This window comes from Macrosteles quadrilineatus, unplaced genomic scaffold (assembly GCF_028750875.1).
Source record: "Macrosteles quadrilineatus isolate MER2022 unplaced genomic scaffold, UCM_ALF_1.0 Scaffold_4__1_contigs__length_99947679, whole genome shotgun sequence".
Classification (NCBI taxonomy): domain Eukaryota; kingdom Metazoa; phylum Arthropoda; class Insecta; order Hemiptera; family Cicadellidae; genus Macrosteles; species Macrosteles quadrilineatus.
The window spans coordinates 25,151,235-25,169,709 of record NW_026542597.1 but is presented as its reverse complement, the minus strand read 5'-3'; the positions used below and the strand labels follow the sequence as shown (position 1 = coordinate 25,169,709).

The following is an 18,475-nucleotide window of genomic DNA, read 5'->3' as shown; positions in this document are numbered from 1 at the left end:
AAACTGGGACCCTTAACTAAAATTATGGCTTCGACATTCCCTAGTTCTCAAAATTATCTTTCTTTCAACACAAAAATCATGAAAATCCGTCGAGTGGTTGATTCGGAATAGTGAAATAAAAAAACACTGTTTCGTTTTAATATTATAGATAAGCTCTAACCCGCAACTAACCGGAATGTATGGAAAATTTAACAATTTTGCCTTTATTGACCTATTGGTACACAAAAAGAAAAGTGCCTGTGTGTCTTTTTCTTGACGTTATGCTTTATTAATTTAAAAAATCATTTATTTAAAACAATAATTCAATCAAGTATCATTGCTGCATGATATTTATTTGTAGTTGAATTTCCCTCCAAAATTTTATCAATTTACCCTAAGTTCTCGGTATATTTTTAGTTTCACTGATACTTCCTCTATACACTCTATAACTCTATAACTCTGTAGTACTAGTTTCTACTTATTTATGACTTGAAGTGAAGTTATTGGTTCTTTACTTTAAAAAATCTCATTGCTTTCCCCATTTTTATAGTAAAATATGTGTTTCTTAAGCTTACTTATTAATCAACTTTACAAAACATTACAACCATCGAAAAATCGCAAATAAAACATGTATTCTAACAGAAACACTCGTAAACTCGGAGACATAATTGGAGCCTCCTAAGTAACTGATCTCCTAATTGCAATAGACTGAACCCTCTCTGCTGTCAGCGACGTTGATGAAAACACGAGGTCAAGTAACTAGATAGTGGAAAACAAAAGGGGCGAGATGTGTTGTAAATTAATTGGGTAATGATGTGTGTGTAATTGGCACAATTGTGGCAGAAGCGAGTGGGCGTTGAACTGGACAACTGGGGGTCTTGTAGCCCGGGAAAAGTATGGGTATTTGGCGGGTACGTTCCAAACATCGCATTTCACCTCAAGCACCCTTATTGCTTGATTGTTCTGGTATATTTTAAATGTCGTGTCATAGTGTATTTAGCACCTAGAAAATCGTCTTTTGCAGATTCGAAATCGTGTTTTATTGGTGTTTCCAGTGTCAGTGAATCTTACCATTATATTAAGGTGACGGTTCAAACCCAGGTTTAGTTGATAAATTAGCTCTTTGTTTCAAAGCAAGCATTATCAATTGGCCCAAAGGCAATCGACTTATTAATTCATAATTGATTCAATTTGGAATTGAACCAGCAACCTTCACATTTTAAGGCGAACACTAAAACTATTCAACTTCCCAGACAATCTTGTTGTGTCATTTGTAGAACATTATTTTACATTTTCTAAGGGTAAAAGACAACCCTTTTGCAGAATACCTTGACGAAAAACGATCCTAAAAGAAAGCTCCACAATCCTTTTCGAACAATGTTTTACAAAACTGAAACAGAATCAAAACAGGTGATTCTTCACTTCCTCGCAAGGATGAGCATCGCATTGTCTGATTCCGCTCATGTACCTCATCTTTAATAGATGAGTGCAACGTTAGTCCATATAAAGAAGTACACAATTGTCCAAGAAGGCATTTTAATGTGGATAGTGAACGCGAGTCGAGCTCCTACGTTACATTATTTATAGAACTCGCAACTACCTTCCAAACCGGGGACTTACCTCTCTCCTTACGGAATAGGCCTATATCCTGAGGAAAATATCTTTTATTCCTTTCTCTTTGATTGAAACCGCCCAATGTTCTTCTTGGGTAATAAAGCCATGATATTGGAGTGTAAATTTGATAACAGGCATGTAATCCCTAAATGCTGATTGCATGTATATTGTTTGATTCATGACAAAGAGTAAATACTGTATACAATTTTGGAGAATCCTAGAAACCTTTACTGGCGTACTGTTATTTTGGGAAGTGTGTTTTTGCCACGTAAACATTTTTTAACCCTGAGTGAATTGTATTCTCCTTGTTGTGAGTCAATCGAAGATTCCTCTCAATATATGGGGTTAAGTAAGAGTTTAAGTTAAAAGAAATTGAGTAAGTAAAATGTGAAAATAAAATTTGAAAACGTCCCTTTTTATCAACAGGACTCCTAGTTTAGACGGTCCTGTGTTGAAAATAAATTCGTCATTAAGTAAATCTAACGCAAGGACTCTGACTTCTAGGCTAATAGCTTTTACTATTGATACAACTAGACGTTCCATTCCCATGTTGGTTTTGTCACCAGCTTCTTACTCAAAATTGTCGTAGTTGATGAGAGCCACCGACAGATTGTGCTGATCTAAATTACTGATTCCTTACGATTACACAAACTTTTTTACCAAGTGAAACTACTGGAATGATTTATGGTGAGCGATATCAAATGGGATGTCTAAGTTTGCAATTGTTGTAGTGGGTGGTTTACCCCCCGATCATTGAAATTCCCCAATAACGGGATAAATCCCTGTCAGATGACGTTGCGACATGCTCGATCCATGTTTGTACTAGTCGTAAACACAACCGGTACCTGCCTCGCGATTCCCATGGCTCTCGTTAGTGCTTTATTATATAAATCCACGTCAATAATGGTACGTAATAAACCGGCGATGTACTTGTAGGGTACTTGGACCCGGGGCGAGGCAGTCATGGGGGTTATGGTGTTTATACATGGGGGTTCTGGCGAATAACGGACATGGGAAACGTTATGTACACGGTGATGCTGTTACTTTACACTGTGTATACGTACTGGGTTGTCAATGAACTGTTTTTTGGTGTTTGGGTAAAGATAGTTTAAATAGTCCGGAATTACTGTTAATGTTGTTGAATAGATATTTTCGTGTGAAAACCAATGTACAGTAGTAAGTAAAGATTTTAAAAATCCCGATGTTATTTGCATAAGGGAGACGTGGGAAGAAGTGCGAATGCATTTGACCGGAAGCTAAATAGTTGAACAATATAAAACAATAGTAAACTAGGATTCAATCTTTTGTGGCTCGGAATCCTTCTGGAAGATATCACGAAAAACGCAGGCGGATCCATCTGTGTGTCCGTTGTTGTAACGGCTGAAAAAAAAAACACAACATTATCTTTACTCTAACTCTAAGGACATTTTGTACTTTTCGGAACACGTAAACGAGGTTTCGTTTATCTCTTTTATTTATTCAATCCAACGGACAACACCTTTTTACAAATCATATACATGATTCATGATCTCAAATTAAATTTTTAATGGTTGTTATAAATCGAGAACAGTTTTTAAACTAACCATTTGTATTAGTTGGCCTCCAATTCATAAAACAACGGTGGTACACCCGGTCTAGTAGTGAGCAAACAAAAAGAGAACACTTGACCTCAAGGACAGGAAAAGAAAATTAGCCCAATCAAGACATGACGCAAGTTGACCGAGGCTTCTCCCGCCAAATCTGAACAGCTTCGCGGGGTTATTACTCCCTCAGTGAAGTAAATTGAAAAAATGTATTGTTTGGAAAAATAATTGTTGCCAACTCAAAATTGTTATAAATCCAGTAAAAACAGGGTATTTTGTTTGGAATATACTTACAGGAATTCCGTTCACGACAGTAAAGTTGAAATATATTCTTGTATACTGTCCTTTTAAAGAACTGACTCCAGTAGTTAAAAACTTTTCTTTAAAGCTACCGTGCCTTATGATTTTACATGTCTATCCCTATCCCAATTACATACATTTTGCTCTGGTGTTCTAAACAAAATTTAGGGAACATAGGAATTCCGTTCACGACAGTAAAGTTGAAATATATTCTTGTATACTGTCCTTTTAAAGAACTGACTCCAGCAGTTAAAAACTTTTCGTTAAAGCTACCGTGCCTTATGATTTTACATGTCTATCCCTATCCCAATTCCGTACATTTTGCTCTGGTGTTCTAAACAAAATTTGCTATGCATTTTGAATTTTGTAAAGTACATTTTTGTGACAAATACAGGGATGGTGATCAGAAACTCGTATATATAAAATATATAACTGTTTTTAAGTCAATTGACAGATTCAGTCGTATAAATCGAAGTAGTTGTAGGCTTGTTAGAGATTCCCCTGAGCTGTATACTGTAAGTCACGGAGACTGTGATGATGCAGATCGTGATCATGTAGGTGGACGACGAGACATAATGTTTATGTATGATGCCAAGGTAGCATTCCAGTGTCCACCACCCACCACCTCTGGACACTATGTTAGCGCCGGTTGTTTGTAAACCTCTACTCAGTGTTTGGATTACTTATCTTGGGCAAAATTGTAACTTAGTAAAATTGACGTTTTTGCTGTTATCCCCATTTAGCCGTGGCTGTTATCCCCATTTAGCCGTTAAATTTAAGTACAGTGTAAAATCTGATAAAGGTGCAGAGTAACTTTTCAACCCAACGTATGCGTACCATCTTCCTAACCTGGTTTAACCTAATCCCCGTTAGAGAACTATCTAAACGTAATAGCACACTTCTGGCTAACTAATGAAGGGGTTATCATCATATGAGTATCATGTATAGGTCTCCAGCTAATTGTTGAGAAGTCTGCGTTGACGAAGCATTCCTCTCACTTGATAATAACATGTCCCGAAAGTATTTCATATATGGAGTTAAAGTAATTTTCTTTGTTGATAATGCTCGTTATCTCAAATATAGCCTACTTGAGCAACAAACCATAAACTAAATACTTTTTCGATCACATTATGAAGCTTTAAGCAGTTATGGTTTCTTTCCTCTTTACAATTGTTTGCGTGTTCACCAAAAGAACACCTTAATATTCAGTTTGTGTGTTTTTTCCAACCCAATTCATCAAACAAATTTTGATGGCGATTTTTCCTATTTGCAAATATGATTAACACAAAGGATGCGTCTATAGTTCAATGGCAATGGGAGGTGATCAATAGAGATCGTTGTCCAGGACGGGAAGTGATCCGTGTCGGTGCGAGAAGCGAGGTGTAGGAAGGTGGAAGGTATACAGTAGCCTTACGTGAGGTCGACACTCAGGTCACTCCACCTCTCAATCTCATCTGCCCGGAGCTAATTATCTGGCCGCCTCACCCATACTGGCGAGATGGAGGTGGAATTGGTGCGTTTTGGAATTCATTTTGCTTCTATCCGAGATGTGCAGTATCGAGGTAATGGTGGAAGACATACGTAGTCTAGGGAGAGTTTGCTTTGAGTTGTTGTTGATAATTGTGCGGGTTCAGTGCCAAATCTTGAATATAGTACCGGTACTGTAATTTCGAATAAACCGAAGTATGTTACTCACGGGATATCCTAAGACCAGTGTGCTCGTCTGGAGGGCGTTATTGCGTAAATAAGGCATAAAAGAGGCTATGGATTGCTTTTTCGATTCTGAACCTTCATAGTATTTCGCTGTACTCGGTTGGAGTTGATCAGCCTACTAGTTCACTAACAGAAGTCGTTACGTTGAAGTGCCAAAGGAATGTTCTTGACATAAAGTTTCGCCTCTTGAATATCTTCTTGATTGATGCAGTTCAAACTACGCCTGTACTCCCTAGTTATTTGTGACATCAGGGTTTAGGTTTATATGTAAGTGGGTTTGATTGCTCCAAAGTATGCTGGTAAAGATTCGTAATGTAAATTAATGTTAATTTTTAATATAAAATCAGCGAGTATTGATTTGAATAATAAACGTTGCCCAATAAATTTCGTCTAGTTATATTACCAGCGAGCCAATCATCTATTTAGCCTAAGGGAAAAACTGTTTGATAATTGAAACTAAATTTTTATTCCAAATCGCTTTCGCTGAACTATTTAAGAGGAAGGACGTTTTATCTACCCTAAATATTAGAAATCGTCATTCTGCAATTAATAACGGAAGAAGCACAAGTCACTCGTGACCTTCCAAAGCCGTTCAGTTTAGATGCACTCGATCCCAAAAAGTCCGAAATTGATCGGACAAAAGATGGAGTGCAGACGGATGAAGGGTATGATTTGTGTCGAGATGCCGAGGCGCAGCATCATGCCGCAGCACGTGGCATGCCGCCGCCCATGCCGCAGTCATCATGCCGTGCCCGAGGCAGGTAGCCCGGGGTCGAGGTCACTTCACCTCGCGCCTCCACTGATCAAACATTACTCTATTCCTCCGAGGATCCATTGATTTATATCCCGGGGCTCCGGGTTTGTCCAGTGATAGGGAACGCGTGCCTTGCAGCAAGTCCTGTTGGCTCGGGAATTTGTGTATGCAATATGCAATACATATCGCTTGATGTATGTTTGTTGAGGGTTCTTCGAGGCTAATTTGATGATGGTTTGATAGTAGTTTTTTCGTAAATTGCCACAAATAGTTTTTTCTTTCATTAACGAATAAGTCAATTTGTATTTGAAAATGTAGTAATTGTAATAGCTCATAAACATGATATCTAGGTCCAATCAAATACTGCGTAGTTGAGAGGTAAATAGGTTGCCTACAAATCTGAACTTTAGTGGTTAAACTCTTGAATATATCCTTGACTTAATTGCCATTTGCCATTGCAACCAATTACTTTGTTACTAAAGGTTGACGTCAGATAGGAACAAGAACATGGGTGGGGCTGTTATTTGCCAAATGCCAACTGCTAAGAAAGGCCCAGTATGAAAAACTCAATATAAAATGTCTTATTGATTTTACCTGTGCCTCTTCTCCTTTTTAGATTGGGATTTTGACTGCTCATAATCTCTTACAAGCCTATGTCAGTACGTTCTACGTAGAGCTTCTCGTTGATGAAGAACACAGTAACTTCCCTTTCTGGTTGAATTTCATCCTCTTCCCTTGTCTAGTCGAGTTTCTCTAGGAGAGAAAGACAAGCCTAAGGAAAATAGAGCATAAGCACTTTACTTGCAGTTTCTTACTTGCCCTGTTTGACAAGTGACTATAACCCTTTCTCTCTTGTGTTCCAGGACTTCTATGTCACCTGGACGATGCCTGCACCTCCAACCCTTGTCACGCCGATGCCATCTGTGACACCAGCCCCATCAACGGCTCGTACACGTGCTCCTGCGCCAGCGGGTACAAGGGGGTCGACTGCTCCGAGGACATCGACGAGTGCGAGCAAGGTAGGACATCCAATGTTGCTGGAGTTTGTTAATGATCTTTCAATCTTTTGGAGGATTTTAGCGTTTGTACACTTTCTCAGACCATTTTGTCCGTCAGAAGCGACAGAACATTTATGAATGCAACGCAGCGAGCGTTGTTTCAGAATCTGGATTCTGATGCCATCATCAGGTGAGAATGAACCGAACGGTGGAAAATCATTAAAAGAAACCCCACTTAAAGAACCAAAAAATCCTTCAAACAAACTTAATTGCACACTTCTGTGACGTAATTTAATGGAAGTAATGTAACTTTGTTTCATATCTAATATATTTATTTTTTGTTTCATATATGAACAGTTGAAGAACACTGTTGTGTATTTCTAACATTTCGCAAATTTGAAAAGTTACTTTGATGCTTCTAAGAATGGATCAGACCATAATTTGTCGAACCTCTGAAGCACTTCTAAACCAACAGTCCAACATCGGGAGGTGATTGCAGACAAAATGCCACCCTTTAGCCGGTGATGTATGTCGGTTGAGCCGGTAGCGGCAGTTACAGCAGAATTAGCCGCAGTTGATGGCGCAGTCGTTGTAACCACGCAGACGCAGTACGCAGACCTCCTCTAATGTCCCCCCACACCTGCGCATGCGCTGTAACAATGTGAACCATCCACTAGTTTTTGCCGATTCGCTGCCTCGGTGAAAGTATCTTCATTACTGCCGCGGACTCCCGTCATTACATAATCATTAATGATCGATTTTTGCCTCGGTTAAAACGTCGTTAGGTTTCCCACGGTAATTAATCTGGTTCCGGAGCGGTTTTTATTGGAGCGCTGTTAATGTTTTGAAATTTTTGACGGCTGGTTTAAACTCTCGTTAACCTCGTTTGGGATGCAATTGGTTATTTTATGTTGGTGCCAAAAGTTTGGTATTGATTGATTACTTTCTATTGGTCGGGGTTTCAGATTGCTTTACTCTCATTTAGATGTTTTCAAGCAGGGTGTTTTCAAGTTAAAGAGCATACTAGTTATAGTATGTAATTTACCACAGAGACATTAAACCTCAGTGGTGTTCTTTCTCTGTGATTATACAAAAAATCCCTTTGGATTTTTAAAAAACATTCCTATGTTACTACGACTAACGAACACTTTTTGATGAGGAGTTTATTAAATTGACTTTGACTTTCTTCCCATTCATAATATGGATATTTCACCTCCAATATGTTACGCAAAGTTTTTCTAAAGTGCAAACTTTCTTATCTACAGTAGTTAAATATTGTCACGGAATTAACGGGTTGGGATTAAGGTACCTTCCCAGAAAAAAATTGATTCTGATTACCTGATTCAATGGAAAGTACACTTAATGCTAGTTGAAATTATATTTATACCAACGGTATTTAGATTGAACAAAGCTGTTGGTAGGCATTCTCTTAACACAATGGTCATCTCCAGTACACTGTACGTTGTAGCGAGTGGAAGTAAATCATAGCTCGTAGCGGCGCTGTAGCGATGTGGACACAGCCAACACACGGTTGAATTGAATTATTCATCAGCATGATACCAGTCCAAGCTGAGACCCGGGGCTGGGTATCCCGAGTAACCCGACCCCTTCCAGGTCTACCAAGGCTGGTTTTGGGTTTCCTTTACGTGGCCGTTGCGCAGAATCAGATGTTTCATTGCAATCGATTAAGAAACAGATTTTGGTCCTTGGTGCCGGATACTCTTTTTTAGTTAGGATACTTTTTTATCTGATGTCTGTAAAGGTTTACTCTTTTTGCAGTGATTACCTTGACGTCATCATCACGTGGCACTCCAAAAGATGCGTTTTATCGTACTTGATGAATCTCCTATGTAGCCTACTGTCTAACTTAAGGTTGTTCCAATTTTATGTTGGCGTAAAGTCTTGAAAAGTAGTTTCCTTAGAAGTGCTACAATTTATGATTAAATTACAATTCAACCTTTGTATTTATTTCTTTGAAGGAGTGATTAAAGAGGTGAAATTTTGAGAAAAATAATAAGCTATATTGGTTTGTTCCAATGTCATCTACCCAATTGTCTTAGTAGCAATAGAGGAAACCGCCTATAAACTTACAATTTAAACACTTTGGTTCGTAACATTTCTTCAGATCCTTTTGAAGTCTTACCCATCCGAGATGCTAGTTCTAGTACTACCGGTAGCGGTAACTTTATTTCAATGTCGTAAGTTACTATCCATTTGGAATACCAACGTCTGCGGCCGTAGACTTAGCCCATTAGCGCCGGTGCTATCAGATAACAGTAATGGCTATCGAGGGATGCAGTGTGGTGGGTGGTGTATATTGTGTAGGAGCCACAAAGGCAGACCAGCCGCTTGGCTCGCCGGACACGTTCAAATTCCTGGGCATGAGTCCATTCCCACCACTCCGCCGCGGGTCACAGGTCTCCGCAAATGGGAACATGGGTGAAAATTATTGTGCCCACCATTCACTAAATGACGCCGCCGCGCGGTGATATCTTGTTAGAGGACTACGTGTTTGAGTTTCCGGTGACTTGAGAAGTATTTATGGCGGAGCAGGGTAGGCTTGATGCGTCGACGCGAAGTTTAGTTTAGACTTTGGGTTTAGAAACGTGCAGAAGGATTTTATCGTAAGAGGGAGTGTTTCAGAAGAGTCTTGGCAAATTCTAGAGTCCTACGGTCTTAAGCTGTACGTAAATGCCATAATATTTAAAGTGGTGATGGCATTTTTTGTGATGACAGTAAGCGGTGGATGAAGATCAAACTTACTTATACTTGGGTATTGTGTTGTTAAACTATTCCTCCAAAATCGTTCCTCTTCACCTCTTCTAGTTGATCTTCTCGATTGAGAATTCGTTTGTCTTTCCCGAGTCCAATGTTTGGCCAAACAAGGCGAGTATTTCTGTTCCGACGTGATTTAACTTCTCGATAGTGACTTTATTGTTCATAAATTCGCCTGGCATTGTAGAGAAACCTCTATAGAAATAAATCCGGTTCCCCGCATTCCCTAAAGCGGTTCTTCCCGAGTTCCTAAACAATTTAAAGCGGAAATATGCGGAATCCGAGAGTCCGGCCGAAGAGTTCGATTGTGAAACCATTATCTCGTCGCGCTCGGAAGTCAAGCGACGTCTCCACAAAGAGGCGCATTATTCACATTTCAATGCTAAATCCAATAACGTTCTCGCCGAAATATGATCGGCCCGCTTCACGGATCAGGGCGTTCAAAACGGCTCGTCAAAGCACGAGCAATTTAAGCAATACCGGGGAAGGTTCCCAGGTGGTACAATGACGGTATCGAATGACATGATTATGAGCTGATCGGTAGGCTGACCTCAAGACAGGGGTCAGTTGTTGGTAGGTTTATTGTAGGGTTTGTTTTAGAATAATCGGTTCATAGTTAGAATGGCAAATTTACCATAGCGAAATAAACTTTGTGTCTTGTGGGGCCTAGGTTGGAGGTAGGCACAAGCGTACATAAAGGGGTGAATTCAAACTTGCTACTGAAATGAATTCCAAATTGTTTGTTACCAACCCGTAAATACCTCTTTTAAAATAAACTTTTTAATCGATGCACTGTTGTGAACTTAAAGTACAGCATTGATTCTTTCCAAGCAACGTGGTTTTGGTTTCCTTTTTTTGAAGATTACCCATCATCACAACCATATTTGGTTGGATGAAAACGTAATTTACCAAAAGCGTTTTTGAATCAAAACCCAAAAGTGAATGTTTTGGTCTTCGAGCTTCTTACTAAAAATGAGGTTATGTAACCCTGGCACATCCTTAATCGCGCTTCCCAAAGCATGATCAACGCTAAATTCAATAACGTTTCAGTTATCTTCGCACCAACTGCAGCACAATGGCGTCTGTGACAAGCGATGTGTCGTGAGGTGTTACAGTTCATAAACACCATCTCGCTCACGCGCCGGACACAATGCAAATGGATCATATCTGGGAGAAAGTGTTTTCCGGGCGTGTAGCCCTGTGTGCAGGATCATCAGAAAAGGTCAACACTGCGCCCGCAGCCCGACGCTCCATTTACATTTAGGATTAACGTTAACAAGCAAATTATAGCGTTGATCGTATTTCATGACGATGCTAATGCGAATGCCGTCCCGCTCGTATTTTGCATGTTGGTAATAGACGTGGCACGAGTGATACGGTGGATACCGCTCTTTTAAATGTACCTCAGGGATCTTTTCCGGGGCCGTCGTGACAGTGGCGGGGCGTCTAGTCTGGGGAGTCGGAGTCTGAGATTTTGAACACACAGTACTCTCCTTCAAAACTGACGGTTGCTGGTTCGGTCCCAAACTGGGTCGATCCTGGATACAGTAGATGTAATTTGTCGTTGGGCTGTCAATCAATGAGGCTTTAGCAAAAGGTCGGCGTTAGATTGAAATAAGAAAACAGTTTAGACCGTTCCGTCGCTCAAAACGAAAAACTACCAGTGGTATAGAAACGAAAAAACAAGATTTTTCCTATAATGCATGATTTTTATTTTTTATTCTATTTTTGCCTTGGGCTAAGCTTAGATATGCACAGACTCGTGGAAACGTCATTCGTCTCCAAAATACTTGGGATAGCCGTAAACGCTTTCAAAGTATTTTAGTTATTTATTGGTTGACTTTAAATGAGAAATAGTAAATTTCTTCCATAGCCAAAATAATCTGCCACATAATGAAGGTGATATAGGAATCGAATAGGAAGCTCCAGATCGTTCAAATGCCACGAAAGTATTCAACTTAGACATTTCAGTGTGGGAGATCAATCTACAATATTGTTCCCCCGATTATCAAACCGTAAAATCGTCATCTTCCAATTAGCCTCGGGATTTCACTGCCACTAAAACGTCCGATCGTCAATTTATTCGTGAATAAAATCACGGAAACCGTGTTCTAACGAAGGCCGGGTGTAGATGACGACCGATACATCGTATCTGTGGGACAGATCACAGATCACAGATCGGTACCCAGTAACGCAGTAAAGCAGTAACGGTCCTGTATCGGACACGTCTCTATCGTCGTGATAACGCAGATGTGTCAGCGGCTCGCTCGCTACGCTCGTTTAATTGGACGTAATTAATTGGAAATGTAATGAGGGAGCCGCACGCCAGATTGTATCTACACGAGCCTTCGCCGCGCCGACTCCATTCTCCAGCACAGTGCGCAGTGTGGACCTTTGACTGTGGAAAGTGGAAAGATTACTAGTTGTTTTATAAAGTTGTTACTTAGGTTCTTATGCAACTGATGCAGTTAATCATAAAATTATATGCTGATAAGGGGATTCTAGTATTGACCGTTGTCGTTGACGTTGGCTGTTTCCTATGGGCACGTTGCAACTGTCTTGGAGAGTGACTCCATGGAATATCTTCAAACTCTGGTTTTGGCAAATCAGACATACACGCAAATTTGTGAAAAATGTGTTTGCCTTCGTGTAACGATTTAATCTCCTCCCGCCCATTGTCATACACTGTCCTCAAACCGGCGTCACCGTTAAATTTAGCAAAAAAGAAGTTGCCACGAAGGGCCTCCCCCGTCTTGATTCTGTGGTATAGCATACCAGAATCATCGGCCTTAAAATTAAATCATTCTACTTCCCGGTCTTGTCTTAAAATAAAACACGTTTGTGTTACCTATCTTATTTTTACTTTCTTAACAGAAACCCTCGTGAAAACTTAACTGTCAGATATACTCAAGTGAAAAAATGAAAATGAGTTCTCTCACAACTAACAGCCAAAACCAATCCCGTAACTTTGTTTTGATAATGATTGGTGGATAAAAAGTTTTCCTGACGTTTCGGGATCAAAAACCTGATCCCTTGTTGTCGTCAGAGGATTATATTCCACTACTATTTGTCTCTCTGTTGCGAAATTAAATTTATAATTGTGAACCTGTCGCAAGTTCGTTCACCGCTGTAACTCGTCAACAAGTGTTAAACGCGTCTCGTTAGCTGGTAGCTTTCGACACCTAATCCGTCAAATAACTCTCTAGGTGTATTATCATTGCTGGGAGGCGGGGTTGTTGCAATAGCTGCGACATAATTGGTCCAAGACATCAACACGGCACGGCGACGGTGACGGTACGGCAGTGACAATGTCGACACCGGCCTGTGATGGTACAGTCACGACCGACGTACGTTTACAGTTTACGGAGCACGGAGCCATCTCACTAATGGACCGACCTGTTCTTCATTGCGGGCGGAAAAAATATAAATAACGCCGGACGCATTACGGCAATTACGGTTCGTGACAGCAAATGGCCGAGCCTACCGTCATTTACGTCCGTAAACTGATAAATTAATTCCGGAGAGTTATGGTGTGGTACAAGTGCAGCAAGTGTGGTGAAGATTTTCGTTTGTCAGTCAATAGGGTACATCACTGCTTGTAATTTTCGGGATTGTTTTCCAACAACATTGGTAAACGCAATACGCACCATTACTACCACCTTCCTAAAGAACGATGCCCCTTCGGATCTACCGGAGGAACGCTTTTCGTCCATACATTTAATTTTCTCTCAAATTATTTAATCTCCAGTCTTGTAACTGTATTCTATACATGATTAATAATCCACCTATTTGAAAACAGTACAGTGTATGCAGTCGGATTTGCAGTCTGTACAGAAACATAAAACTGTTAATTGGTTAACAAACTGCCATTTTGCGTGATCTATCAGCTAAAAAAACACATAGCTGAGATTATACATCCCAAGAAACTGATGGTCTATGGCACTGAAATCTAAATTCTCCAGTTTCTACATCGTCACACGATAACATTTAACACCCCATTAAAATAATGGTCTCTATCACTGATGTATGTCCTCTAGATTTTGACTGAACCATCTTTCCAACTACAACTAACGGAAAACATGGTCTGAAAACTAGAAAGTTTCAATGGAAACGCGAATGAACCCCGTCCCCAGCGTCTGGGAAGAATGCGTAGTCAGGAGGTGCCGAGTGATTGCGGTCGCGTAATGGAAGTTTGTGGTCAGGTTGCGAGATAATCGTGCGCCAATTAACCGGAGTCACTGCTCCCGTCATGCCCGAATCTCGGTATCACCTCGGGTACAGTAGCGCCTCCAACTTCTACCAGAGGTAGACGTTTGAAACAATACAGGTTCGGTACCGGTAAATCTTGTATCTTCATTTGCTGTTCACATTCTAAGAAGGCGTCAGAAACTAAAAGACCGATTTCAAAGGGGGCACTTTTGTATCTAGTCCTATGTTGTTTAGATTATTGGTACGCTTTTATCTGTAGCTAAGTTAACCAAGAGAGGTTTGAAAATAATTCTTTGCATCTACAGCAATTCCTTATGACATTTGAAAATGGATTTGATCGTAACGTTGTTCAAAGGTTTATTGCGGACATTTTCCATCACGATGGTAAAAACAATACACAACGTTTCGGGACCTGGAATCTGATCCTGTCCTCAGGTGAAAAAACTTAACTAACACATTACAACTACACAAACGCTCAACCTAAGTTGGAATACACTACAGAGAGTAGCAGTCAAAAAATATGCATTGTATAGCAGTCAAGTTATGATACAACATGCAAATAATAACCAATCACATAACACTATAATCTATCAAAGGTGTAGTGTAAAAAGCTCACACAATGGAACACTAATAGCACAGTTCGCAATGACTCCACCAATGAGACCAACGAGTGTTGTATTGTTTTTTACCATCGTAATGGAAAATGTCCGCAATAAACCTTTGAACAACATTAACTCGCCGTCACCAACAACGAACTTCAAACAAAGAATTGATCGTAACGTTACAACATTTTAATTCCGATGAAAGTTAATTGTTATGATTGAACCATGAACCAGGAACAAGAAAAAATTCTTTTCCAGTTATTAATTTGGTGGTTTAACAAAGGAAAATCAAACAAGAGCCAGAAGTTGGTCCTATTTTACCTTTTCAGTCAAAAGCGTCTGAAGCGAACCTTTGAAAGCATTGAAGGGTTCCTGAAATATTCAGCGGCCACTTTCTACGATGCTAGGTGTTCTTATTTCACAACGTATACTTTATCCCGTTCTTCACGTGTGTTGCAGGTTCGCCTTGCGAGCACGACGGCATCTGCGTCAACACTCCAGGATCCTTCGCCTGCAACTGCACTCAGGGGTTCACAGGACCTCGCTGCGAGACCAACGTCAACGAGTGCGAGAGTCATCCTTGTCAGAACGACGGCTCCTGTCTGGACGATCCTGGGACATTCAGATGTGTCTGCATGCCTGGTAAGTCCACTTTCAGCCGTAATTAGTTTTTTTTTAATAGCCTTCTTTTGATTTTCAGATAATATAAGAAGGATTATTTTTCGCATTTTGCATATCTTCTGGATTTCTTTAACTCCTGAATCCAGTAAAACACAAAAGTAACTCTATATTTCAAACAAAGATTCTTATTCTGTCTTAATGTCTAGAAGGAGGATTGGGAAGAAGATCCCATGATAAGGATGTAACAGATTCGAATTTGATTGCCGGTTTCTTGTGTACTTAAGGTATTGTGTGAACCGAATGAAAATACAAATCCCAGAAATTACAACGTCAAAACTAACATGATTACCGGATTCATACTATTGTGCACCTTCTAATTTTATAATCGGGTCATGATGGATCAAAACGAGAACTTACAGCCCAGCCTGACACAAAGAACAACCTATTGCGATGAGTACCGGATTTGTCACTCATTGCAGCATTACTAGTTCTCCTTCAATGACCACAGCACACAATAAGGATGCAGGACTAAGGACATTGTACGCAGGACACGTTGTCGTCGTGATGATGGGATGTGACGAGAGCCAGATAGTGTCTTGTCCAGTTCACTACAGCTTCAAGTCCGTCCTCGGCCGGGTCATGTTTTTGCCGCGCCACCTCGTGGGAAGCGGACCTACTTCTGCACTAATTGTTGTCCCTATCGCATCTGGATCACTCTTCTTCTCGCGATTCGTCTTCCCTTTTATCGTTGAATCGTTGTTTGAGTTGTAATTTTCGAGTGTCACAAGCCTTTGTCGTGAAATGGAAATTGCTTTCATTTACACTTACAGGTTAAGAAACCGCAGTTGCTGTTGCACTGAAAAGCAATAGAGTGTGGACAGCGGAAACCGCAACAGCAGTAAAGGCGTTAACGGGGTTTGACGCGAAATACCGCAGACAGATTCAGTTGTAGCAGATGTGTTCTTTTTGCAAAATTGCAACGTCATGTGCACATTTGAGAACTTTTCGTACCACTGTATTCTCTTGTGATCTCCAATTATGATGTTTGTATTGTGTTTTAGACGAACCTATTTTCATTGGATTGCTTAGTAGTTATTGTAGTTATTGTAAGTCATGGTGGACAAAACATGAACTAGACTTTCTTTTCCGTATAGGCTTGAAAGTCAGGGTTATTGCTCTAAGAATCCCTTTTTGTCGAACCCTCTTGACTCAAAGCTCTAGATAAATACTAAATTATTAAACCCTCGTACGTTGATCATTTATAACACGCTCGCCTCGTGTGGTTGTGGGGAGGGAAGGCTATAACGCCTTGAACGATGACATCAGATACGCGGCAGATTTGTGAAGGCTCGAGGACAAATGTAATAAAGCCCGGACATTCCGAGATATGCGTGTCCAGATACAGCGTCTCATCGCATTAATCGACCCCTCACTCCTGCCATCGCATACACTTCTCGGCATTCCACATATTTCCATATTCTTATGGGATTTGTTATCATGTATACGTTTTTGTCCTCATCGGTGTAAAGTTTTTATTGCGCAACTTCATACTTTTGATTACTCATTATCCTGGAAGAGAACATCCCCTACGGTCGCATACTCGTATCGGAATTCAAGATATTTCCAGTTTGTTACGGGATTCGGGATCCTATTTTTCTAGTTTTTCCTCGCGTTGCGTACCTTTGTTTACTCATTCTTGTTCTGGAATAATATGTGTCGGTGGTCATTGGGTTTCCGTAATCTCTAGTACACTGTAAGATGCATAGCCTACACATTAGATGCATCAAATTATTGCACTTTTATGCGTTTAATTCGGTCAAACAACAATCAATTAAACTATTTGATAGATACAGCATCCGTACGATTCGTGAAACTACTGTCCCAAGAATTACATTGTTAACTTGTTAAACCGACAAGGTCAACTAAAAATAGTTCGGAAGTACAGCCACAAACACAGCAAAGGATGATAATGTTTTAGAGATTATATCTAGGTATACTAAAGAAGATATGAGTGTACTTGAACTACAAGAAGTTTCCTCAACATTTCAAAGTTTTATCAACAAAAACAGCACAACAACGTCATCTCAGTTTCCGGGATCTCAAGACAGGGATTGTCAAATATTTGCGCGAGTATTCCCGCCGCGGCTCACTTGATGGCGGCAATCCTGTTTTATTGTAGCCAAAGACGGTGGTAAACCTGCACTCTCAACACTAAACAGCCGCTACCAAGAACAGCGGAGTAAAACTTTTCACATGTGGATGGTGTGAATTGTGTGACAGAGGTAATGTCTTGGGTTTCAGACTTCTTGGTATGTCTGTAGAATTGTAGATAGGTCCACTAAACTCCTAGCTTGTGCAATATTGTCTGCTATATTATACTCCGTTTACACAAGGTGGTTTTGGGGGAAGTTCATTCACCACAATTTTTTTTTTTTTTGTTTGCTTAATTTATAATGTTGTAGCTGATTGACGTTTTGACAAACTTCAGGTGTTGAGCTAGTCTTAAAGGTACGATCAAGTCTAGGGGATAGATTTTCCTCCTAAAACTGCCTAAATTTTTGAATAGAGTATATAATATGTCAAATTGATTGTGGGTAATCGGCCATTTAATTATTTTCATCCCAAAAAAGTTAATCTATCTTGACGTTTTGCCCAAGTGAAGAATCTAAGTGTACTACCGGTTATGAGTATTTTCTTTTGGTTTTATAAACGAGATGTGTTTAATTTTTGCACATCTACAACAATTCGAGAGTTTTGGATTGATCAACACCAGGACGCAAGATGACGCTTCGATGACGTCATCGTATGTTCAGCTGATATCAGAAAATGACGCCATATCCAATCGCTCCAGGTCGCTGACCTTTGTGCAAATTTCGAATTGCTTTTAAATATTAAACGGTTGCCGTTGCGTGTTCGCCGGTAAAACTATTCAAGAGGTGTCCTGATTAAAAATGTATAAAACCGTGTACAAACGGGGTCAGCGAGTTAGTTTAGATATCAACAGCTTTCTACCATCTCTGTACACTCGAACCAGTTTTTGCTCTCAAGAGTATATCTACTAGATGTATGTGGTTTACTTTCATCTTCCAACCGTGCGATACCGGGATATATTGCATTGCAGTCACTTCCGTGTTGGATTGTGTTACTGTGGAAAAGCAGTGGATTTGTGTGACGCAATCAAATGAATAGTAATGAGGTGATAGTTGATATTATTGTAGACCTTGTTCTAGGGCTGTTATAGCAAGTATAGTACGTTTTAACTTTTGCTGAGAGTTAGGCAAATTATCGAACTGTTAGTAATACAATTGAATACTAATTGTTCGAAAG

General features: G+C 40.0%; 1 protein-coding gene across 1 annotated transcript in view; it reads left to right on the top strand.

The window, feature by feature from the left end:
• Positions 1-18,475, top strand: part of LOC128992717 (neurogenic locus Notch protein) — a 138,057-nt gene that overhangs the window by 96,197 nt on the left and 23,385 nt on the right. Inside the window, exons 7-8 of the mRNA XM_054416438.1 lie at positions 6,807-6,962; positions 14,987-15,169. Coding sequence (XP_054272413.1) covers positions 6,807-6,962; positions 14,987-15,169 — 339 coding nt within the window. The remainder of the gene's footprint in view (positions 1-6,806; positions 6,963-14,986; positions 15,170-18,475) is intronic.